Consider the following 26,741-nt stretch of genomic DNA (forward strand, 5'->3'; position numbering starts at 1 on the left):
CATTGCTCAAAATCACTGTAAGGTGATCCAAACACCCACAGCTACCTGGGCAAAAGATTACAAATGAGACCAGAAACAGACAACCTGAGGCCTGGGAGGAAAAGGAGAAATGAGGGCAATCAAATCACCTTTGTATGTATACAGGGTTATTTTGAAAGGCTGGGGCAAAACACATGCTCAGAAAATACCTGAAAAGACTAAGTTTCTATCTGAGGCTGATCTCTAGGTTCAATACAGGCTCCCTAGCTAAGTGTTAAAGGAGAATCCAGCGCAAACTCAATCCATAGACTGGGGGGGTTGTTAGTTTGTTTGTTTAGCTTCTTGAGGTCCCAGAAATCTCTCTCAAAACACAAGCTAAGGAATTGTTTTCATATCAAAGAACACAGTTTCTGAAAAAAAGGTTGGTGAACTAACTCATTAAACAAACGGTCACCTACCATCTTCAACAATCAAAAAACAACAGAACCTGGAGGGGAGAAGCTTATTTCCAGAGTTAACATTATTCAAATGTTCACTTTCAACAAAAAAAAGTCACAAGCCATACAAAGGTACAAAAATATGGTCCATTTAAGAATCAAAACAAATGAACAGAAACCATTCCTGAGAAAGCATCGCATTAAATTTAGTAGTAACCTTTAAATCCACTGTCATTTTTTAAATTTTTTTTTTTAAATTTTAGAGAGAGGGGAAAAAAAGGGAGAAAGAGAGGAAGAGAAACATCAATGTGCAAGAGCAACATCAATTGGCTGCCTTCTGTATGCAGACCAACCAGGGGCTGAACCTGCAACCCAGGCATGTGCCCTGACTGGGAATCAAACTGACAAAACTTTTGGTGTATGGGATGATGCTCCAATTGACTGAGCCACACCAACCAGGGCTAAATCCACCATCTTAAATATGCTCACATATGTAAAGAAAAACCGGTACAAAGAATGAAAGAAAATCAGGGGGAAATGCATGGAAAAAATAAAAATATCAACAAAAAGACAGAAATTATAAAAAAGGAACCAAAAGAAGTTCTGGATAAAGAAAGAATAAAATAAAAAATTGAGAAGAGTGTTTAAAGAATTGATTTGAGTTAAAACAGAATTAGCAATCTTGAAGACAGAAGAATTGCATTATACAGTCTAAAGAACAGAGGAAAAAGAAGGAAGAAAAGTGAAAAGAGTCTATAGGGTGGTGAAGAATCTTCAGAAGAAATGATATATAAAATAAGGGAACCCCAGAAAAAAAAAGAAAGGAAAAGAGAACATCTAAAGAAATTATGACCCCAAACTCCCCAAATTTGATGAAAGACATAAATCTACATGTTCAAGAAGCTCAACAAGTTTCAAGTAGGTTAAACTCAACCAGATCCACACTGAGGCAATATTATCATCACATTTTCAAAGCCAGTAACAAAAGAGAAAATACTCATAGCAGCAAAGGATGCAACTCATCATGTACAGGGTTTCTCATACAGATTAACAGCCACTTTTGCATCCGAACCAGATACAGATGGAATCCGGAAGAAGCATGACACATACAACGTGCTGATAGAAAAAAATGTCAGCTTAGGTTTTTTTTAATTGTCTTACCTGAATAAGCTTCTTCTTAATATTAGACGTGTAGCCATTTGCTTGGTGGGCTAATCGTTAAGGCAAACCTTCTGAAGCTTAGCTTCGCTATGAGATCTTCCAGATAAAAGTTTTCTACCTTTTTTCATAAGTCTTCTGAAGATCAGGGATGCTAAATTATAATTTGTTATGTACTATCTCATACAATGTGAAGAGGCTTAATGTTGTGTTTTGGTTATACTGTCTCATTTCTTACAGTATCTCACTTAGAAAGCCATATATTCATGACAAATGTTATAAAATAAAGGTTTACTTTTAGCACTTTCAACTTCATAGAGATGGCCATATTAAATTAGGGCACACACACACAACTTAGAGGAAAAATACCTTTAAGAAACAATTAACAAAGTATGATTGAAATCATTAGTAAACATTTTCTGAGTAACTTTTGTGTGAACAGCTGCTTTAAGCAAAATTATTATGGTCAATATAACTTAAAAGTGTTTAATTTTCTATTTTATTGAGCCTTGAAAATAGCACTTGTGAGTCTGCGCTACTTATGGTTTGGCAATCACAATATGTACCAATGAATATGATTGAAAATCATATTGGAAAAACATTGGAAAATCTGTGGGCAAAAAAGAACTGTCAACTTAGAATTCTATATCCAGCAAAATGGTCTTTCCAAAAATAAGGGGAAAACTTAGTGCCAGATAAACAAAAGTTGAGGGAGTTCATTACCACTGCCACTGCCCAAAAAGGATGCCTTCAGATTAAAATGAAGACACAAAGCAAAAACTTAGAGCCATATGATCATATAAAGATCTCCAATAAAGGCAACTACATGGGCAAAAATAAAAGCCACTATTTTTGGTTTGTAACTCCACTTTTTATTTCCTATATGACTTAAAAGACAAATGCACGAAACAATTATAAATCTATGCTATTGGGTGCACAATGTATGAAGATATAATTTCTGATCACACCATAAAGAAGGTGGGGGAAAAGAGCTCTATAGGAGCAGAGTTTTTGTATGCATCTGAAACTGGCACAAACTCAAAATAAATTGTTATAAATTTAGGATGTCACATGTAATCCCCATGGCCAGAAAAAATACATATCTAAAAAGAAGAAAAAAATACACATACATATAAAGGCATACACAGAAAGAAATGGGACGGGATCAAAATAGTTCACACCAAAAAAAAAAAAATCAACTAAACACAAAACATGGCAGTAACAGAGGAAAAAGGTATAAAACATATGTAATAAAAATACTTCAATGAGCAAAGACACACATGATTGAATCAAATTAAAAAATAAGTCTCATGCCCTTGCTGGTGTGGCTCAGTGGACTGAGTGCCAGCCTGAAAATGAAAGAGTAGTGGGTTCGATTCCCAGTCAGGGCACATGCCTGAGTTGCAGGCCAGGTCCCCAGTAGGGGGTGTGTGAGAAGCAACAACACCTTGATGTTTCTTTCCCTCTCTTTCTCCCTCCCTTCCCCTCTCTAAAAATGAGTAAATAAATTCTTTAAAAAAATAAGTCTCAGCAAAGAAATAAAACATTTAAAAAAATAAATTTAGAACTAAAAATACATATTAACAAAAAAAATGTTTAAAGGCTCTAACCAAAAGAATGAAGAGGACAGAGTAAAGAAAAAGTAAACTAGGAGACAGAAAAACAGAAAGTACTCAATATGAACAGCAAAGATAAAAAAAGACTAAAAACAATACACAGACTCAGAGACCTATGGAACTATAATTCAGGATCTAAAGTCTCTTTCATTGAAATCTAAGAGGAAAGTACACACAGAATAAGGCTAAAAAAGTTCTAGAATAATAGCTAGAAGCTTCCCAAACATGTTAAGAAGACATAAATCTACATAACTGAGAAACTGAGTGAACCCCAAACAGAATAAACCCAAAGAAATGACAGAAAACATAATTAAAATTCTAAAATATTATAAACAAAAGAAAAAAGCCCTGGCTGGTGTGGCTCAGTGGACTGAGTGCCGGCCTGCAAAGCAAGTGGTCACTGGTTCGATTTCCAGTCAGAGCACATGCCCGGGTTGTAGGACAGGTCCCCAGTGGAGGGCACACTAGAGGCAATCACACTGATGTTTTTGCCCCTCTCTTTCTCCTCCCTTCCCCTCTCTTGAAAATGAATAAATTTTTTAAAAAATTTAGAGAATTTGTCAGCAGAAGACCTAAAAGAATGGCTAAAGAAAGTTCTCTAAGCAGAAAGAAAATAATAAAAGAAAAAACTTAAGGAGAAAAAGAAAAAGAACACAGTAACTAAAAATGCAGATAAATACACTAGGCTATCCTTCTGTAATATACTATTTTTAAAAATCATTTAAGAGGGATATCCTGATTAAATTAGAATGGAACTGTAATCATGGTAATATAAAAGAGAAGGATCAAACAACAGAAATATCAAGGAGATGATAATGTTTGGAGTGAGATTTGCCATATACTCTAAGAACTTATTTATTTTATGTTGTTAGGATATGGATTTACTGATTTTTATCATCACATCTAACATGTTTTTCAAATAGTATGCCATTTATTTATAATTTTGTCATATCTCCCCCATAATCTGTCTGGCAAAACTCCATTTGTCTTTGGAAATCCAGCTCAGGTGTCACCTCCTTCAAGAATCTCATTTATAGCCCTGGCTGGTGTAGCTCAGTGGTTTGAGCGAGGGCCTGCAAACCACACGATTGCAGTTCGATTCCCGGTCAGGGCACATGCCTGGGTTGCAGGTCAGTTCCCAGCAGGGGACTCACGAGAGGCAACCATACATTGATAGTTCTCTCCTTCTCTCCTTCCCTTCCCCTCTAAAGATAAATAAATAAAATCTTTTAAAAAAAATCTCATTTATAGACTTCAGCAGAGAGAGGGTCTCTCTGCCTCTGATACTTTTATAAACAATGTATTTTTCTATTGTTGCACTTGTCATTTTGTACTTTTATTGTTTCTTCTTTTAAACTATGAGCTTCTTAGTTTAAAGAAATTACTTAAAATGTTTATGCCACAAAACATGAATCAGAATTAGATAAACTCACTAATGAGGTAGGAGAGCTCAAGAAGAAACTACAAACAAGCCCTGGCTGGTGTGGCTGGTGTGGCTCAGTGGACTGAGTGCTGGCCTGCGAAACAAAGGACCACCAGTTCAATTTCCAGTCAGAGCACATGCCTGGGTTGTGGGTCCCCAGCAGGGGACACATGAGAGGCAACCACACATTGACGTTTTCCTCCCTCTTTCTCCCTCCCTGTCTCTAAATAAATAAATAAATAAATAAAATCTTTAAGAAAAGGAAAGGGGGCAGCTGATGGCAACTGGGAGAACTGTGAGGTCCCAAAGTGCCTTAGTTTGAACAGGACTGAGGCGTCACTGCCCTATGTACAGTTTCTTGTATCTTGTATCTTCTTCAATAAGTGTCTCTATTTGTCATATTACATGGCTGGATAACTTCTGGACAGATACACACACACACCCAAAAAACTGTAAAGCAGGTGTTCACACAAAAACTTGCATGCGAATGTTTATAGCAGCACTATCCCAATCACCAAAAGGTAGAAACCCAAATGCCCATCAACTGATGAGTGGATAAACAAAAAATGATACATGCATGCAACAGTGTATTACTCAGCCATAAAAAGAAATGAAGTACCGATATGTGCTACAATATGGGTAAGTGTATGCTGAAACAGTATGCTAAGTGAGAGATGCCAGTTATAAAAAGCCACACATTTTATGATTCCACTTCTATGAAAATGTCCAGGGTCCATAGCAACAGAAAACAAATGAGTGGTTGACAAGAACTGGGGGAAAAGAAGAAATGGGGAATAACCACATACTGGGTTCACATACTGATGTGAACCCCAGAAACTAGAGAGTGGTGACTGTTGCACAGCACTTGAAGTACTAAATGTCACTGATTGTAAATTTTATGTTCATTGTATTGTGTTGTATTTTAAAAGTCAAAGCACATGTGGAGGTGGGCTCCCTCGGGCCACACCTCCTTCCAGGAGCCTATTAAATTGAAAAGAGCTGAGATCCAGTCATCTTTCTCTTTGGCATCTCTTCGGCTTCCTTCAGACTTTTTTCCTCTTTCACAAGGCTGGACTGACAAAGTGAAAAAGCTCTCCTAAGGAGAGCTCTCACTAGCCACCAAGACCTGAAGGATTGTGGGGATTGTCAGAGACCAGCTCTACAGGCAGAGGAATTTTCCAGATCTAGCTGTTCTTGGGAAAAGGCCTTTCTTTATTTGCATTCAAAATGGTGATTACCCAAAACTCTGTGGGCCAACAAGGAATTAAAGGAGACTATGGTAGCAGGCTGTCTATACCCCAAATAAGAGTACTTCTACATAGTACTAGGTTACAACTATACTGGGGTTTGAACCCCATGGTAGGGACTAGCTAGATACCAACCCCACACGATTTGCCTTCCTCCTGGGCACATCTGGATGGTATTTCCCAGCCCTCTAGCAGTTAGGTATGGCCTCAGGATTGAATTCTGGCAACGGAATATGGGGGAAGTGATGAAGCCATTTCCAAACCTAGCCCAGCAAAACCTCCTGCAAGATCCCCCACTTTCCTCCTGCAAGATCCCCCACTTTCCTGACCCTGGAAGTGTGTTTAGAAAATACTATGGCCTCCACTAGTCTGGCCTATTTTGAATGTATGTTACAGCAACTAGTGTTCTTTACTATAGAAGACAACTAGCATTAGAGCTAGTAATAAAATGGCCCTTTCTCTTATTGGCCAAAGGCAGGACTCGGATGTTCCTGAGTCACCTGAACAAAACCATTTTGGTATCACACCTCTGAAATAACTTAAGGAATGTTTTAAATACTGTTTCTAAACTCTGCTTTTAAAAACATTCCTGGAGGTCTCAAGTAGTCATGAAAATTAGAAGATCTAACATTACTTTGTTACCTCTGCTTTGCTGAAATACTGGCACAAAAACTGTGTGGCTTATTAATCTCCAACAAATTAAGGGTTAATGGATTTGTGCATCTACTACTCAGATTCACTGGTAAGAAGTACTGATGCATTAAAGCTGGTACAACTAAAGTATCACAGAATTTCCAAAATGTGAAATTTGGAATGTGAAATTTTATCCTTGGACTGAGTTTGTTCTCTTTAAGATTTTATTTTCTTTGAGAGAGAGAGAAAGAGAGGGAGAGAAACAGCAATGTGAGAGATACTAGGACTGGTTGCCTCTCATACGCCCCCAACCAGGGGCCCAGCCCACAAGCCAGGCATGTGCCCGAACTGGGAATGGAACCTGGGACCTTTGAGTTCACAGGCTGGCGCTCAATCCACTGAGCCATACCAGCCAGGGCCTGAGTTTGTTCTTAATTACATTCTAAAACCTAGGGAGACTATATGACGTTCTAAGCAAGTTACTTAATAAAGAAAACCACAAAAATTTCCCTAGAGGGAAAAATGCATGAATTGAATAAAGCCTCCTTTTCAAGCTTAACAAAGAGAAAGAGCAGTTCAGTAACACCAACAAACCAAAGGTCAAGGCACGTCTTTTTTTTAATTATACTTCTTTCTAAAAGCAGATGAGAACACTAAAAGAGATTAACTATATCTTCACACATTCCATGCATGTGCCTTTAAAGTATAATGATAACTAACCATTATTGAGCACTTCTTAGTATCTGGCTTTGTAATAAGTGTTTTATGTGGGTTAATTTCTTAAATTTTCATGATAACCCTATGAAATAGGTAATAATATTATCTCCATTACATATACATGGGATACTTGAGGCTTAAAAAACTTAAGTAACTTGCCTCAGGTCACAGAGTTGGAATTTGAAGTCAAAGAATAACTCAATCACTCTACATTCACACAGAAGTATATATTTAGAACTTTCTATATACGATTCATGAAACATGTGTTTTAATGTGGAGGAATGACAATAAAAAGCAAATATGTGATACCAACAGGTGAATAAAAAGAGAGAAAGAGAATGATTAAAAGTGTTACTTTTAAAAACCTGATTAAGGAAGGTCCTCTGAGGAGGTGACATCTAAATAGACCTGATTAAAATGAGGAAACCAGACACACACACACACACACACACACAGCCTGTCCAGAAAAAGTCCAGCCATTGTCAAATACAACAAAAACAGTTTGTGCAACATCGATGTAAACTGGCAGCCAAGGAGTGTGGACTGGAATGCACATGTGTGAACAACAATGATTTCACTGTACCAGTCAGTGGGGTGGTAGACGTCACTGAGTGAGCATGCGTACTGTGTGGCCATCACATTCAAAATGACTGAGCAGGTAGAGCAATGAATCTGCATCAAATCTTGCATTAAGCCTGAACAGTCCTCCACAAAAATTACTCAGATGATTCAGGCCACAGCTATGGGCAACTGGTGATTGGCAGCTTCATCGTGCCAATGAGCCAACTCATGAATCATGTCTTATGCTGTGTTTTTTGGCAAAACATCAAATCACCCAGGTGATTCAGGTCCCCTAACAGTCCAGATTCAGCGCCCTGTGACTTCTGGCTTTTCCCAAAACTAAAATTGCCTTCGAAAGGTGCTATATATCTGAGACTCAATCAACCTGGCTAACACTGTTTAGCCTGCCATAGAGATCCAGAGATTCTAAACCACCCAACCTATTGCAGAGTCACCAAAATATGACATTTAGGCTGCCTGTCACCTACCAAACTCAATAAGCAGAGACAGGGATTGAATCTTTATGGGCGCTTTATTCAAATGTCCAGTGATCTGAGAAGAATGTGGGTTTGTACCCTAACAGACCGTCTTAAATTCCATTTTAAAATGACCCTTTTATAAGAAGAACAAAGTGTAGGTAAAGGGTTTGGAATTCTGAGTAAAGTTAATTAGATTAAAAAACTGAAGCATTCTCGCCCTGGGCCAAGGTCTTTAGCTGTGTCCTAGGATGGTGGTCATCTCACCCTGGAGCACAATGGCTTAGATACCATCTCGATTGCTTGAGACCCCCTGAGGCCCAAAAGTGGAACTGCTTATTGATCTCCTGGAGTCAGGGTGGGCTGTACCTGCAGTTCCTGAAACAATAGCTTTTCACATGCATTAACTACTAGGCTTATTAACTATTACCTTAAAGTAAAATTTTCCCATTCTTGAGTTCCCCCATCATTACAGGCCTACCCAAGCTGCCTTTCCAAAAGAATGACTGCTCTTGGCTCCTGTATCATATCAAACAAGCAACTGCTGGCTTCAGTGAGCCCTAGCAGCAGCCAGGTTAGAGTCACAGCTTGGCTTCACCTGGGAATCTCTAATCCCAGCACAAGTAGCAGCCATCTCAGATTGCTTTATAGCTCAAGCAGGGTAACCCCAGGCAAAACATAGGTGGGGGCTGACCTTGGCCTGTACCACCTAGGAAACTCCAGGGCCAGCATACCCAGTGGATAAGCTACAGACAACTTTGGAACACCATCACCCTGCCCCTGCACAGCTGATCCTCCATGGAAGGTGGAGGTTGGTTGTCAGTGATCAGAGCCAGTCCCTGCAAAAGACTGGCCTGGGTAAATCCCTCCCATTGATCTGCCAACAGCAAACAAGACTCAACTACAAGAGAAGGATGTAGTCAGCCCACACAGGGGGCACGCCTCGAGTTCCCAGCTTGGGTGAGAGGGAAGGCTGTACCACTGGACCCTGCGGGACACCTACTACATTAGGCCACACTTCGAAGACATGGAGTCAAAGCAGCTCTACCTGATACACAGAACAAACACAGAGAGGCTACTAAAACGAGGAGACAAAGAAACATGGCACAAATGAAAGAACAGATAAAAACTCTAGAAAAAGAGCTAAAATGGAGATAAGCAAACTATCAGATACAGAGTTCAAAACACTGGTTATAAGGATGCTCAAGGAACTTTTTATGCTTAAGGAACACCTTAACAGCATAAAAAAGACCCAGTCAGAAATGAAGGATACACTAACTGAAATAAAGAACAATTTATAGGGAAACAACAGTAGATTATTTGATTCTTCACCCAGAATCAAATCAATGATTTGGAACATAAGGAAGCAAAAACAACCCCACAGAACAAAAAGAAGAAAAAAAATCCAAAAACATGAGGATAGTATACACAACCTCCAGGACGACTTTAAGAGGTCCAACATTCATCTCATAGGGGTGCCAGAAGGAGAAGGGAAAGAGAAGGAAATTGGAAATCTATCTGAAAAAATAATAAAAGAAAATTTCCCTAACTTGGTGAAGGAAATAGACATGTAAGTACAGGAAGCACAGAGTCCCAATGATGATGGATGCAAAGAGGCCCACTCTAAGACACATCATTATTAAAAGGCCAAAGGTTAAAAATAAGGACAGACTCTTAAAAGCAGCAAGGGAAAAGAAGTTAGTGACCAGAAAGGCACCAGATGGGAGAGTGGAGGGGGAGAATGGGTGAAGAGGTGAGGGGATTAAGAAGGACAAATAGGCAGTTACAGAACAGCCATGGGATGCAAAGTACGATATAGGAAATGAAGTAGCCAAAGAACTTATATATGCATGACCCATGGACATGAACAATGGTGGAGGGATTACCTGAGGGAGTAGGAGGTCCCCCCAGAAGGGGGCAAAAAGAGAAAATATCAGGATAACCGTAATAGCATAATCAATAAAATCTTTTTTTTTAAAGAGCCCTGGCTAGTATGGCTCAGTGGATTGAGTGCCTGCCTATGAACCAGAAGGTCATGGGTTCAATTCCCAGTCAGGGCACAAGCCTGGGTTGTGGGCCAGGTCCCCAATTGCAGGTGTGTGAAAGGCAACTGATTGATGTGTCTCTCCCTCTTTCTCCCTCCCTGCCCCTCTCTTTAAAAATGAAAAAAAAAATCTTTTAAAAATTAAAAAAAATGAAAGACTAAAAGCAGAGAAATGCAGTTGAGTTATTACAACAACTAAGACAAAAGTTGCTGTTTTTTATTATTTTTTATTGATTATACCATTACAATTGTTCTATTCCCCCCCTTCATTCCCCTCCATCCGCACACTCCCTCCCCCACCATTCTCCCCCCCTTAGTTTATAACCACCTGTCTCAAGTTCTTTAGATTCTATATTTCCCCTACTATTCTTGCCCTCCCCCTATCTATTTTCTACCTACTGTCTATGCTACTTATTTTCTGTACCTTCTCCCCCCTTCTCCTCCTCCCACTCCCCTGTTGCTAACCCTCCATGTGTTCTTCATTTCTATGGTTCCACTCCTGATCTAGCTGTCCTCTTGGTTTGCTTTTGTTTTAGGTGTGGTTGTTAATAACTGTGTGTTTGCTGTCCTTTCACTGTTCATATTTTTCATCTTCTTTTTCTTATATAAGTCCCTTTAGCATTTCATATAATAAGGGCTTGGTGATGATGAACTCCTTGAACTTGACCTTATCTGAGAAGCACTTTATCTGTCCTTCCATTCTAAATGAAAGTTTTGCTGGATAAAGCAATCTTGGATGTAGGTCTTTGGATTTCATGACTTGGAATACTTTCCAGCCCCTTCTTGCCTGTAAAGTCTCTTTTGAGAAATCCGCTGACAGTCTGATGGGAACTCCTTTGTAGGTGACTGTCCCCTTATCTCTTGCTGCTTCTAGGATTTTCTCCTTCATTTTCATCTTGGCTAATGTAATGATGATGTGCCTTGGTGTGTTCCTTCTTGGGTCCAACTTCTTTGGCACTCTCTGAGCTTCCTGGATTTCCTGGAAGTCTATTTCCTTTGCCAGACTGGGGAAGTTCTCCTTTATTATTTGTTCAAATAAGTTTTCCACTCATGGATGTTTCTTTCCCCCTTCTGGTACCCCTATAATCCGGATGTTGGAACGTTTAAAGATGTCCTGGAGGTTCCTAAGCCTCTCCTCATTGCTTTGAATTCTTGTTTCTTCATTCTTTTCTGGTTGGATGTCTTGTTCTTCCTTCTGGTCCATTCCATTGATTTGAGTCCCAGTTTCCTTTCCATCACTATTGGTTTCCTGTGCATCTCCCTTCATTTCAATTAGTTTAGCCTTCCTATTTTCCTCTAATTTGTGACTATAATCAACCAGTTCTGTGAGCATCCTGATAAACAGTGTCTTGAACTGTGCTTCTGAGAGGCTGGCAATCTCTTGGTCGCTGAGAGTTATTGGCTCTGGGACTTTGGGTTCTTCTTACGCCATATTTTGGGCTGTTCGTGCCTGTTATGTATCAGGATCGAAGCCCCAGGTGTTCACCAGAGGAGGGTCACTCAGTCGCTGGGTTGTGATGCTGTATGTGGGGGCGGGGTCAAAGAGGAGCAATGGCGTCCTGTCTACCGCCTCCCACCGCGGCCCCCACAGGTGCTGCAGCTGCTACCGTCACTGGGGCTCGCCCGTTTCGTCCCACAGCACGTGAGTGTGCCACCACCGTCAGCCCTCCACCACTGGGTTCACCCCCTGGAGCCTGCATGGTCTGTCTCACTGTGTGCAAATGTGCGACCGCGGTCAGTCTGCCCCGCACCCTGACTGGGTCCAGGCTACTTGCGTGCCTAGGTCGGGGGATCCTTCCTGCCAGACCTGCTCCCGATGCTGGCTCCGCCCCTCTTACTGTCCTGGTTGAATGGTTAGTAGTTGTCAGACTTCCGTATAATTCAATTTTCTGTTCTTTGGCTGTCTCTTTGTTCTCCAAACCTTTCTTGTATTCAAACTTGGTTGTGGGAGAAGGCACAGTGTTTCCACCTATGCCTCCATCTTGGCGGAAGTCAAGACAAAAGTTTTTAAATGCTGAATTAAGGTGATGATAGTGAAAATAAAGATTTGAAAGATGTCATGAAGGTAGAATCAGCAGAACCTGAACAAGAGGATTAGAGAACTCAAGGATCAAAAATACAGTTTCGGGTTTGATGACAAAGAAAGAAAGAGGCACATTTTAAAGGAGAAATAATAAATTGTATTTGAATGATATAGTAAGCCACTGGCCTTCTAGAAATCCAAGTCTAGCATCCTGTTCAGGCCTTAATCTTAAGTATCAGCACAGTATAGTACAAAGTATAACAAGCATCGATTCATGTCATGATAAATGGAGAAGAAAGTCATTGGTGAGAGGTGGGCGCTTATTGATCCGCTAGGCTCTTACTTCCTGAATGAATGGAATCCACCCAGTCGCTAACACACAAAACTGAAATGTTTACCTTTTCAAAATCAAATAAATACAAGTTATGAACTTTCAAAGACACTATGAAATTACGAAAATCATGAACATTAAGATCACAAATGCTAAAAGTCTATGATGGAAACAGTAAGCACAGAAATGGCAATATACAGCTAAGGGAAAAGATTAGTCCTAGAGACTCAGCTCACTCTGCAAGAAGGTTCTAAGAGAAAGAAAGGGTTGTCAGTGAACATGTATAATGGACCAATGGGCAAAGCCAAAGTGGGGCAGAATTAAGGGTGGGAGGGAGGTGGGGGTGGGTAGGGAAGGGGAAAGTGGTGGTGGGAAAATGGAGACAACTGTACTTGAACATTAATAAAAAATATGATTAAAAAAAGAAGGTTCTGTGACACAATGCCATGAATAAACAGTGTCAGAGACCCTTGTTCCACATTCTAAGCACTTGCCACAAATAGGGAAGCCCCCTAAAAAATAGAGTACAATTAAGGAAAAAGCTAAGGACAAAGGACATATCCACCAGGAACATTTAGGAAACAGGAAATCAAGCAAAGCACACAGGAAGCAGTCACACAAATAGAACTGGAATGAACATTGTGACAAAAGAAAATATCAAGTAGGAACACATGGTCAATAACGATCAAATATGGCCAAATAGTTCACAGAGGTCAGGAAGGATGAGGACTAGGAGAAATTAACAGATTTAATCATTCAAAAGCCCCTGGGATTGCTATGTATCTCTCTGTGTAATTCTTTCACAATGAAAACTCTTCACAAGTAGCCATGCATTGTTTTTTAATTTAAGAAGACATTTTAGTATCCATCATGGTACATTCATGTCATGGAAAACTATACAGCAATGAAAAAGAACCAACTATTTCCACAAGCAACAACACAGATGGATCTCACAAACATGATTTGAATAAAAGAATCTAGTCACAAAAGAGTACAAACTGTATGATTTCATTTATATGAAGCTCAAGAGGAGGCAAAACTAATCCATGATGATGGAGGCTGGGAAAGTGGTTACCTTTTGAGGAGGGTTCTATGGTACTGAAAATGTTCTACATTTCGACGGTAGTGGTCACATGGGTATATTCATCCTATAAAAATTCACTGGCTGAATGAACATTTGATTTGTACTTAAGTCACACCTCAATAAAAAAGTAAATAAACAAACATACAAAATTACTGGTGACCTTGAAAACATCAGTTTTAGGAGAGCTTAATTAAGTGTAGAAACCAAACCATAACAGAAATGTATACAAGGTGAGGAAGCTGATTCATTTTTCAAGAAGGTTGCTTGTGAAGCAAAAACATAACAAAGTAGCTTAGGTGGGTTTCACAATTCAGGGAAATTGTGTTGTTTTGTTTTTATTTAAGGTTTAAAACAATGAGAAAACAACACACATAACAAGAGCAAATGAGATGGGACGAAATCAAGAACATAAGTAGAGGGATTAGCCTCAGAAAGGGTGATGAATACTTCTTTCCGAGATTGAAGCAAAGGAGGAGTGAACGCAGAAATCCTAATATAAAGTAGAGGAGAAAATCAAGTAATCTTGAATTCTTTAGTGAAACATGGGATAAAGTGAACTCTACCAGGTAAATTGAGTAAGGAAAGGATCTGGGCTTTAAATACTTTTTAAAGTTTTGAATAGCTACTGCAGAAAATATAAAAGGCAAGGGTTAAGGGGAAAATTACAGCAACAGGACAATGCTCAGTGGCCTGCAAGCAAGGGCAGAGATAGTGGACGGTGCACTCTATCCAGGGCTGGGTGGAGAATAAAAGGTGAAAGAACAAAAGGAGAAAAAATTCCAAGGGCTAGCACGTGGATCACTGAAACTGTTGTAAGGAATGATGTGCAAGAAAAAACATATTTAACTGTGGGAAAGAGGCAGGAAATCTAACAGAATTGTTGAAAGATTCAAGGATGAAGTCAGTAGGGTCTGGAGTGCAAAAGGAAAGCTGTCAGTAGAGTTCACTACAGAACATTTTCCTGCAGTTCCCACGAGATCAAAGACCACTTATCCGCCTTCCACTGAACTTCCTACCACTACTAGTGACAACTTCTCCTCCCCATAAAACTGACCTTTAACCCCTACTTCTAACTACACTTACACTTGTTAATAAATTATATAAACACATCGTGTCCATTCAGAAACTCCATGAACATTTTTTTTCACTGCTTTCCGTCTTTTCCCATCAACATGTTTTCGGTGGAAAACTCTTAGAGGGCAGAGCCTATACCTTTAAATTCCAGTTCACAGCATTGGGCTTGGGATTCCGCACATGCAAGTGTTTTCTCGTAAAATAGATCGTTACTGAGAAGAGCTTTAAAAAAGACTCTGAACACACACACTCCCATCAGAGTAGAGTAATGGCCAAATCACACAATGCTTAGGAATAACATCCGTTTTTATAACTGCCGAAACAGTCTCTAGGACCTAGGACTGTTTGCCATATAATATTGACCTTCCCTACTTCACAGTACTTACCCCGCTAGGTAACTCCTTGGACCCGTTTTCGTAAACCTATTCTCTGCAGCGCATTGACCCCCGTCCCGTCTTCCGCCCAGAACTCCTGACTGCGAGCGCCCACGGGACCACTTTTCGCCCCGCTACACCCTCCCTTCCCCATCGAACCCCAACCCATCGGGGCCAGTTCTCCGCTCCCCACTTTCCCGCCGCCGAACCGCTCAGCCCCCATCCCTCAAATGCCCCAACCCGTCTTTCCCGCCGGAGGGCCCCTCCCCCACCACTTCCACTCCACGGCCCCTCCAGCCTCCGCCTCCCGGACCCCGGCCCGCCCTACCTGCTCCTGGACCTCTGGCCCCGCGGGCCCAGTCCGCTCCTCCAGTCGCTGCCTCCCGGACGGCGCTCGCCGGCGCTGGGGCAGCTCGGCCGCCCGCTGAGCCCCGTCCTCCCCGCGGGCGGCCGCCGACGACGGCGGCTGGGGTCGGTCGCGGCAGCGACTCCGCTTCATGTCTGCCGCTGGGCCCTGCGGGCTTCAGCGCTGCGACTCCCCCGGCCCCGCGTTGCTCCGGGCCGCAGCGCCACCGCGCCAACCACCGCCCGCCGCCACCATGGCCCGGCGGGCGCCCCCAGCCGCCGACCCCGGCTCGCAGCTCCCCCGAGCTCCCTGGAGCCTCGAGCGCCAAGGCCTCTCCGGGCGCGTCTCAACGGGGAGGGAGCATCGCCGCCGCCCCTCGCCTCCTTCCACCCGGCACGCGCGCAGCCGGCCACCCGCCACCCGCCACCGACCGCCCCACAGCCCGCGGCCCGCCCGCCCGCCTGCCTCCGGCCGGGCCCCACCCCCGCCCTCCCCGGCGCGCGCGCACGGGGAGCCCGCCCGCCGCCGCGCGCGGTGTCCCGCGCACGCGTCAGGCGAACGGTCGCGAGAGACCCGCCCGTGGCCCCCAAGTGCGGCGGGGCGAGCGGAAGGGGGCGGGGCCCCGGCGCTCATTGATGCTCCCATTCACCCCATTCATGAAAAAGTGCGTGGGGCCGAGGGGCGTGCCAGTCGGTGTCCGACCTGAGTTACCGCTGATCTGGGTCTGCGGGGAGCTAGGGGGTGAGGGACCAGGAGCAGGAAGGGGGCAGATATACAACGAGTTAATGGAACACTAATGTGTGCCTGTTTATGGAGCGCTAGTCTTCACATCACACTTTGGAGGCGGGTCCGCTCATTCTCACGTTACAGATAAGGAGACGGAGGTGAAATGACATGCACTCTGGCAAATCAGTGAACAAATTCCACGAGACACAAACTCTGGCTTTTCTGTCCCTTTCCACTGTTTCTTGCTGCTTCCAAAAAGTAAGCCGGGATGTGCAAAATTCTGTAAAAGAGGAAGAAGTGATGGATTCCTTCTGGGGGGAGAGGAAGACAAAAAGGCTTCCGGAACGATTCCCATGATTCCCCAGCGACGATGAAGTCAGCGTGTTATAACCCAGTCCAGCCTGCCCACCGCCAGTCCAGCTGTGGCCTGAGCAGGCTTCCCGTGACTCATCTGATCAGCAACGTGGCTGTAGATCAGCACTGTCTGGCATCCTCCTTCTGACTTCAACTCGTCTGCCACAACGTCATATTTTCCCCTAGTTCTTACTCTGAATGCTGCACCCATTTTTCCTGGGTCTCCTCCCTGAACCCTTCCTGAAAAATAATAACAACCAATATTATAGAATATCTAGTATCTATAGACACTGCATTCAATTCACACACGCAAACAACAGATAAGCTATGTTTTTTCCAATTTACAGTTGAGAAACTGAGGCTCAAGTTATATAACATTCTAAATATGATATAGCTAATAAATGGAAGGTCAGGATTCAAACCAATATCTGTCAGATACCAGAGCCTACACACACAACCGATGTACTCTATAGCCTATTACCAATCTCCTGTATCACCTGTTTCACTTCCTCACTACCATCCATCCAGTTGCCTCAATCAGAAACCTGGAAGTCATCCTAGACTCCTTCCTTACCTTCTTGCCCCCAAGTCCAATTAATGAACAACTCCTGTTGCTTCTGTAACCTTACTATTTCTTCAGTCTGCCTCCACTTTCCATCCCACTGGCACCACCTCAGCTCAAGTCCTATCTTCCCTCATCTTCTTGACTAGGTAAGCTTTCTATCTGGTTCATCTACACCCACTCTCTTTCTCTTCAAATCATCCTCCAAAATGCCTTTACAAGAATCTCCACATAACATGTTACCCTAAATTTACTATGGTTGACAAGGTCATCCAAAATCTGGCCTCTACCTACCTTACCTTCTATTAACCCCAACTGTATAGAATTACATTAGCTCTTTATAGTTCCCTGCATGTACAGGGTCTGCTACATTCTTAGTACAAACAATAGAAACAAACTCTGACCATCCTGAGCCTAAGAGAGAATTTATTGAAAAGCTATATAGAGGGGCTCACAGAACTGAGTAGAGATTGAAGAAGCAGGCATATGAAATGCAGGAAACAAGGATCCTCTACAGACTACAAATCAGGGACAACTTCAGAACACTGCTGTCACCGCCTTCTCACACCACCACCAGACAATATGCTATGTTGCTGCCACCCACCTGTGCGAAGGGATTCTAACTTCTTTATAGCTGAACCACCACTCCAAACCAGTCTCTGGCAAGAGAATCCACTGACTCAGCCTTGGTAACTCAGGAATCAGAACTCCATTCTAACTTTTCATCTTCCATCATAGGGACAGGGAAGTCAGTGTGGCACACAGACTCTAAGGTAGATCTTATGATCTACTCCCTCCCCAGTATTTATGCCTCTGTGTGATTCCCCTTTTCTTGAGTATAGGTAGGATATGTGACTTGCTTCTGATTAATAAATTATATAGTAAAGGTGATGTCATATTCCTCTATGTTGCATTACATTATATAAGAGTCTATCTTGCTAGCAGACTCACTCTCACTCTCCTTATGGCCTTGAAGAAGCAAGGTACTATGTTCTGAACTGCCCTTGGAGAAGGCCATGCAGTAGGACATCACAGGCAACCTCTAGGAGCTAGGGACAACCTCTCATCCAAGAGCCAGCAAAAAACAATAACAAAAAGCCCGAAGTGTTAAGTCCTACAACCATAAGGAAATTAATTCTGCCAACAACCTGAATGAGCTTGGAAATAGATCCTTCTCCAGGTAAGAACATAGCTCAGCCATTCCTGGACTCCTGATCTACAGAAACTGTGAGATAAGTTATGTGTTATTTTAAGCTGATAAGTTTGTGGTAGTTTATTACACAGTACTAGAAAATAAATACAGCCAGATACTCACTTCCTCAGCCTCTCATCTGCCAGAGTGGCCACATGACACATTCTGGCCTGAATCCACTCTCATCCCTTCTTCCTCAGTTTAATAAATAACAAGCCTTTTTTCAGTTGCTCAGGCCAAAACCTCAGAATGATTTTTGAGTCTTCTCTCTATCATGTCATCTATTCCACTACTAAATCTTATGCAAATTAAGAGGCTATTACAATTATTTGGAAGAAAGGTGATGATTGATAACAAGCATTATGAAAGTGGTAGTGGCAATGAAAGAAAATAGATGGAATTTAGAGAGACTCAGAAAGTAGAAATAGGACCTGTTGTCTGCATCTAGGTGGAGAGAAAGAGCAAGAACTTGAGAATGATTTCCAAGTTTCTGGCTTAGGTAACTGAGACAGGGGACAGTGAAGAAGAATTGTGAAGGAGACTGATTTATTGTTTTAGATGTGTTTGCTCTTAATTGCCAGTGAGATACTCAAGTGAAGATGTTCAATGAACGATTTATTAAATTGATTTAGAGCTCAGGTCTGAGAACTACCAGTATTTAGATGTGTAACTAATATAAACTGTTCCATAGAGTATAAATGTGATGACATCACTTTCCTTTTTTTTAGTTAGTCACTCAGTCCCCTCCTGTCACATTATCAGAAAGGCTGGTATCTCTTTAATCATCTAAAAACTCCAAGGTTCTCATATATTCTAAAAGATAAGTATGGCAATCACCTATTGTTAAATTTTTTTTAAAAGCCAAAATTTGTGGCTTAAAACAGCAATCATGTATTTAGTTGACAGCTCTGTGGGTCAACTGGATAGTTCTTATGGTCTGAGGCAGTTTAGCTGGTCACTCCCAGGCTTGCAAGCTCAGCTGCAGTCAGTCAGCTTAGGACCGAACCGGCTGGTGGCTACATAATCTAGAATGACCTTTCTCACGTGTCTGGCAACTGGCCTAGCAATGAGAGCAACAAGGTCATTATATCTTATCCAGCAGGCTAGCTTACACTTCACACGACAGCAGTGGCAGGGGTCCCAAGAATAGAAAAACACAGCAAGCCTCAATGTGAGAATGTTCTTTCTTGTTTTTAATCCTTACCTGAAGATATATACTGATTGATGAGAGAGAGAGAAACGTCAATCAGTTGCCTCCCATACCGTGTCCCAACCAGAGACTGAACATGCAACCTAGGTATGGGCCCTCACTGGGGATTAAACCCACAACCCTTTGGTGTATGGGGCAATGTTCCAACCAACTGAGCCACCCAGCCAGAGCAAGAGCACTTTTTATGTCTTTCTTGGTGAAACATTAACAATTGTGTCATTGCCAAAGCAAGTCATAAGTCACAAAGCAAGTCAGTGTGGGAGGGGACTAAAGTTACATGGAAAGAAGAAACAGATTCAGATGGGGGAGAATTTGTGGCTATCTCTGCAATATACTCCAGGAAGTCCAACTTCCATAGCCTGGGCCAGAAAACTAGATTAGCTCATTAGCATCATTCCTTCCCGGGACCATGTTATGAACTGAATGTTTGTATCCCTGCAAATTCATATTGAAGCCCTAACTCCCTAGTGTAACTACATTTGGAGACGGAGCCTCTAAGGAAGTAACTAAGGTTAAATGAAGTCATAAGGGTGGGATCCTGATCCAATAGGATTATTATCCTTATAAGACAAGGCACCAGAGAACACTCACTCTCCCCAGCCCCAGGCACGCATGCACCATAAAAGGCCATGTGACTGCAGAGTGAGAAAGTGGCTGTCTACAAGGCAGAAACAGAGACCTTAACCAAAACCAAATGGGCAGGACCCTTGATCTTGGACTTTCAGCCTTTAGAACTGCAAGAAAATAAATTTTTGTTTAAGCCACATAGTCTATGTTATTTTGTTATGACAGCCCAGGCACACTAAAACAGACAACATAACAAGGTCCTCCCAATCCAAACAAGGTTTTTTGAAGGAATAAAACCCCATTACCTCAGGCCACAGTCAGCCAAAGAAGCCCAGGTCTGAGTTCCCGCAACTGAAGCTCTTGTCCTGTATCTTTTCAGGTACCACACATAGCCCCCGTCACTTGCCAGGGAAACAAGCAGTCCCAGGGCAAGTTTCCCAAGGATCCCACATCCTAGGGACCTGCAGTTCTTCCTCTTAAACATTCAAAACAGAGAGGGTCCCTTGGTGATGATTGCTCGCTAATCCTAATGGAGAATACTCTGTGTTTCTAGGGGACTGGGGAACATACACACCCTCTCGGAGGAGGCTGCTTTCAGTGATGCTAGCATGCTCAACTTCTGTATGAAAGAGCACCTACTCTTGTAGGGGATTCAAAGGGGCCCACATTTCTAAGAGTCAGCTTTAAGGATTCCTCATTATAGTCATGACAAAAACAGATACTTGTCTCCCAATATCCATTCTCCCTTTTTTTATTGCTGGACACATGACCACCTAGAATAAAGGCAATTCTGAGCCTTTTTTTCTGACTAAGTATAGCCATGTGACTAATTTCTGACCAATGAGATGTGAGCATAAGTGATGAATGCAACTTTTTAGTTATGTTCTTTTTTAATTTTTTTATTGTTCAATTATAGTTGTCCCCACTTTTCCCCCACCCCCATTGTCTTTGTCCATGGGTCCTTTATACATGTTCCTTGATTTGACCTTTCCCTTTCTTTCTCCCATAATCCCCCCTCCTCCCCTCCAGTTTTATTATGTTCTTTTTGTTATTATTTTATTTATTTTAGAGAGATGGGGAAGGAAGGGAGAAAGAGAGGGAGTGAAACATCAACGTATGGTTGCCTCTAGCACACCCCATACTGGGGATATGGCCTGCAACCCAGGCATGTACCCCGACTGGGAATCAAACCAGTGATGCTTTGGTCCACAAGCCTGTGCTCAATCCACTGAGCTACACCAGCCAGGACCCAGTTTTATAATGTTCTTAAAGAGAAAAAGTACATCTACCCTTTTTTCTCCTCCCCCCTTCCTCTAGTCTATTGCTTGAAGAGTGTTCATGTTAGAATCTTACCTTGGACCACAGGGTTGAAGAAACCTCCTGGGGTGGCAATGCAACAATGTAGAAAATTCCAAGTTGAAGTCATAGTGCAGAGCTTCCATCCTTGCCCTCTATACTATTCCTATCAAGAGAGAACTACACTTCTATCTTATTTAAGTCACTATAATTTTGGGCATCTGTTACATGTAATCAAACCTTCATCGTTATCCCTTAAAATGGCGATTTCTAGTAGCTGTTTTGTCAGAGAAGCTGATGGCTCACAAATGTAATGTTTGGCAGGGCATTGGCTCCAAATGGAAACTGAATCCATACTAAATACACTAGAATACATTTGGCATCTCAGGTAAATCAGTAATCTCGGGGAAGTCCAAAAATAAAAGTATAGCTGGCCTCAGGGAATTTGGAAGTGGAATCATCTCCAGGATCCTCAGCAGTAAAAGTTTAGGACATTTTATTCTATGCTATTGTTACCATGACTAAGCTTCTCTCTTGATCTCTACTTTAATTCATTTGTCTTTTTGCTTTTCCTCCCAGATTAACGAGTTTATTTGCCCCCTGGTCTGTATTATTGCTTCATATCATCATTTCTGCCTACCAATATTTCCTGCTTAGCTAAAACTCTGTCGTGATCTTAGCCTCTTTTCTACTAACCGATCTCTCTATGCAATTTAAAAACTTCATTTCTTTTCTCTAATTCAATCCTATTTCCTAATTCATTTACCTAAGGATGAGAAGCTAATTAGCCAAACTTTGACAGTCAGGTTACCTTAATAGATACTGGATAACCTACACATTAGTCAGCAGTACTTTCCAGGTCCAATCAGCAATGTCTAGAAATTTGAAAAATAGCATCAAGTGCTACAAAATACGACTGCCTTGGACCATCGCTAGGGCTGTACAGAAGGGAGAATTTTCCATACAGGAGGATGGTAGACTTCTCTGGAACTATGCGTATCATATCTTAAATAGATATATTGGAGGGGAATAAAAGTGGAGAGCAGAAACCACTTAGGAGTCTATTACAAAAGAATAAGTAAAACCAATCAGGTATTTGTCAGTCATACAGTAGGAGGACTAGACAAAAGGTACAGATTGAAGAAATATTAAAGATTTAGAATGTACAGGACTTCATGATTATTAGCCAGATAGGGGAAAAGAGCAAATGGGAGGGGTCAGGGACAATCTTCAGGAATCTGGCTAAAATAACCAGGGGGATGCTATTGTCTTTCACTGCCCTAGAAAAATACAAAAGGAAGAGCAGGTTTCATCATTTCATTTGCTCATTTATTCACACAGTCAAGAAGTATGGATTTACCCTTACATGGAAGAGAAATACTGACAAATGCATTCACTGGACATTACAAAAAGCACAATATTGGGACATGTTGATTTTGTGGCACCTATGAGATATACCAGACGAAGGTATGTGCCTGAAGTTCAGGAAATGCTCTCAGCCTGATGTATATGTGGCAGAATAAAAATTACTAACAAGCAAATGTTCGCAACTTTCTCTCCCACCCTGGAATCTTCCCCCTGGTCCAGAGAGTTCCGTGGATGCCTGACTGCTTCTTCAGACTTTGAGAAAGCAGGATAAGGAGAATGAGAAATAGGAAGAACACAGGCATGCCTTAGAGATATTGTCAGTTCAGTTCTAGACCACCCCAATAAAGCAAATATCTTAAGTGTTATCTAAATTTTTTCGGAAGCTATATACCAACAAAGAGACTGATAACTCCGGCATTACATTGAGTTTATTAAGGAAATTCACACATGAGGTGTGTCTCCAGTGGCAGTACGAGGATGTAGATATCCTCTGTGCCACATGGCAGATGCCAACGGGTTCTATAGGACAGAGGAGGCTGGAAAGGGGTCCTGGGGCATGACCCTCCCCGGATAAGGAGAGAACAACGTACTTGACTGCCCAGAGGTGGGGCAATTGTCTGTCCCAGGAACCAGCACAAAACAGCACACTGCAGGGCACAGGGGAAGGTCGACCAGACAGTCTCTTCCCGTTTTGGGGAAGCAATCTCTGTTCTGGGTAGGATCTAGCTGGCAGTCTAGCAGTGGCCACACCATGGAACAGTCTACCCCACAGCAACAAGGCAAGCCACACTGATTTTCAGAGGTTTCCAGTGCATATAGCAGTTATATTTACACTATACTGCAGTCAATTAAGTATGCAATACCATTATGTCTAAAAAAATGTATGTACACCTTAATTTTAAAATATTTTATTGCTGTCCTGGCTGGTGTGGCTCAGTGGATTGAGTGCTGGCCTGTGAACCAAAGGGTTGCTAGTTTGATTCCCCATCAGGGTACATGCCAGACCCCCAGTAGGAGGCATGCACGAGGCAACCACACATTGATGTTTCTCTCCCTTTTTCTCCCTCCCTTTCCCTCTCTCTAAAAATAAATAAAATCTAAAAAATAAAATTGTGGCCTGTAATAGCAATCAATGGCAAATAAAATAAGAAAGTCTATTTAATCCTGACACTCATATTTTGTTGTTAAAGTTTTATAATTTTGAGATTAGATTTTTAAAAATTGGAATAGTTTTAGAGACATCTTTTTAGACTTCAACAATTTTTTTAAAGGGTGGTAGGAAACTGGGTATCGATTTACACGGTTGTTGTTTTTTTAGATTTTATTTATTTATTTTTAAAGAAAGAGAAAGGAAGGAGGGAACAAATAGAGGGAGAGAAACATCAATGTGTGGTTGCCTCTCACACACCCTAAATTGGGGACCTGGCCCACAACCCAGGCACATGCCCTGACTGGGAATCAAACCATCAGTCTCTCACAGTTCCCAGGCTGGTGCACAATCCACTGAACCACACCAGCCAAGGCGACTTCAACCATTATTAATCGTGTTAGTCTCAGATCCATATCTTGCCCCTCCTCTACTTTGCCCTGTCTTGCAGGAAATTAGCTCATTCAGGTTATATTTCTCTCTCTCTCTTTTTAAAATATTTTATTTATTTACTCTTTTTAAAATATATTTTATTGATTATACTATTACAGTTGTTCCATTTCCTCCCCTTCATTCTCCTCCACCCTGCACACCCTCTCCCACTCACATTTCCCTCCTTTAGTTCATGTCCATGTGTCTTAAGTTCTTTAGCTTTTACATTTCCCACACTATTCTTGCCCTCCCCCTGTCTATTTTTTACCTACTGTCTATGCTACTTATTCTCTGTACTTTTCCCCTACTCTCCTCCTCCCACTCCCCTGTTGCTATCCCTCCATGTGATCTCCATTTCTGTGTTTCTGTTCCTGTTCTAGCTGTTTCCTTTGTTTTTATTTTAGGTGCAATTGTTAATAATTGTGAGTTTGCTGTCATTTTACTATACATGTTTTTTATCTTCTTTTTCTTAGATAAGTCCCTTTAACATTTCATTTAATAAGGGCTTGGTGATGATAGCTCCTTGAACTCGACCTTATCTGAGAAGCACTTTATCTGCCCTTCCATTCTAAATGAAAGTTTTGCTGGATAGAGCCATCTTGGCTGTAGGTCTTTGGATTTCATGACTTGGAATACTTCTTTCCAGCCCCTTCTTGCCTGGAAGGTTGCTTTTGAGAAACCAGCTGACAGTCTGATGGGAAGTCCTTTTTAAGTGACTGTCCCCTTATCTCTTGCTGCTTCTAGGATTCTCTCCTTCATTTTAATCTTGGCTAATGTAATTATGATGTGCCTTGGCATGTTCCTCCTTGGGTCCAACTTCTTTGGGACTCTCTGAGATTCCTGGATTTCCTGGAAATCTATTTCCTTTGCCAGATTGGGGAAGTTCTCCTTTATTATTTGTTCAAATAAGTTTTCCACTTGTGGCTGTTCCTCTTCTCCTTCTGGTACCAGTATAATTCGGATGTTGGAACATTTAAAGATGTCCTGGAGGTTCCTAAGCCTCTCGTCATTTTTTTGAATTCTTGTTTCTTCCTTCTTTTCTGTATGGTTGCTTCTTTCTTTCTTCTGGTCCACTCAATTGATTTGAGTCCCAGTTTTCTTTCCACCACTGTTGGTTCCATGTACATTTTCCTTCATTTCACTTAGTGTAGCCTTCATTTTTTTCATCTAATTTGTGACTAAAATCAACCGGTTCTGTGAGCATCCTGATCACCAGTGCTTTGAACTGTGCATCTGATAGATTGGCTATCTCTTGGTCACTTAAAAGTATTGGCTCTGGGGCTTTCATTTGTTCTCCCCTTTTAAGCCATAATTTTTTGGTCTGGTTGCACCTGTATGTATGAGGGGCAGAGCCTTAGGTATTCACCAGGGTGGGGCAACCCAGTGACTGGATTATGACGCTATATGTGGGGGAAGGGTCCGAGAGAAAACAATGGTGCTCGCTCCACTCTCTCTCAGATTTCAGTCCCCTCTGTCACTTTCCACAAGCAAATTGGGCCCTTCTGGTGCTGGTTCCCAGGTGGGTGGGCTTGTGTATGTTCTAGGACCCTGTGGGTCTCTCCAATGAACTCTCCTGTGAGTTTGGGAGTTTTTCCTGGCACCTCAACCCCCACAAGTGTTTTTAATCGGTGCTTTTAGGCTTTATTTCCCTGTGCTGGGGCCCTGGGTTGCATGGTCTTTCTCACTGCCCATTTTTTGCCTGGTTTATCTGCACATGAATGTGTGTCTAGGGTCAGCCAGCCACCTTGCACACCTCAATGGGCCTGCTTGTTCCACCCTGCACCCAGGTCACCAACCACCGCTTTTTCCTGCCCAACCCCTCTCCACCGGCCTCGGACTCTGCCCCTCTTATCGGTCTGGATGAATGGTTTGTTGTAGGACTTATGTACAGTTCAGTTTTCTGTGTATTCTAGTTGTGTTTTTGTTTCTGAATCTTTGTTGTCCTTACATTTGGTTGTGTGAGGAGGCACAGTATTTCCACCTATGCCTCCATTAGGATAAGAAGTCCTAATTTTTTTTTTTATCACTAGTGGGCTGAGCATTTTCTTAGGTGTTTATGGACTAACACTTCCAGACAGGGCAGAGCCACTGCCTTGGGAGCCTCTCCTTGGTGAGGTAGGTAGTGAAGATTCTCCCCAACAGGGCTGAGGGGTAAGGCTTTCTAGTGGATGGATGAATGGATAGGGCCTCAGGAGTTGTTATGCAAATATTTGCATTTCTTCCACAAATGCCTGCTGGCCAGCCACTACTCGCTCCTGCCTAGATCCCCTCCCTCTTTCCAGCAGTTCTTCCATCCTCCTATCCTCCCTAAGAGCTGTGTTTGAGTAGAAGTTCCAGGCTGTCCAGGTCTCCCAGCTCTGTCTT

The 26,741-nt window shown here is 42.1% G+C and overlaps 1 protein-coding gene across 9 annotated transcripts in view; it reads right to left on the reverse strand.

Annotated features, from left to right (window-relative positions):
* The window catches only part of MAST2 (microtubule associated serine/threonine kinase 2), a 162,462-nt gene extending 146,492 nt beyond the window's left edge, over nucleotides 1-15,970 (reverse strand). For 4 of the 9 annotated variants that reach the window (XM_037039527.1, XM_037039525.1, XM_037039524.1 and 1 more), the window contains exon 1: nucleotides 15,506-15,968. In XM_037039527.1, coding sequence (XP_036895422.1) covers nucleotides 15,506-15,676 — 171 coding nt within the window. In that variant the 5' untranslated portion in view covers nucleotides 15,677-15,968. Of the gene's footprint in view, nucleotides 1-15,505 lie in introns of all 9 variants that reach the window. The other 5 variants (XM_037039519.1, XM_037039522.1, XM_037039520.1 and 2 more) reach the window with 3 other exon arrangements.
* Nucleotides 15,971-26,741: the final 10,771 nt, after the last annotated feature.

Source organism: Sturnira hondurensis, unplaced genomic scaffold (assembly GCF_014824575.4).
Source record: "Sturnira hondurensis isolate 20B ecotype Veracruz unplaced genomic scaffold, ASM1482457v3 Scaffold0025376, whole genome shotgun sequence".
Taxonomy (NCBI): Eukaryota; Metazoa; Chordata; class Mammalia; order Chiroptera; family Phyllostomidae; genus Sturnira; species Sturnira hondurensis.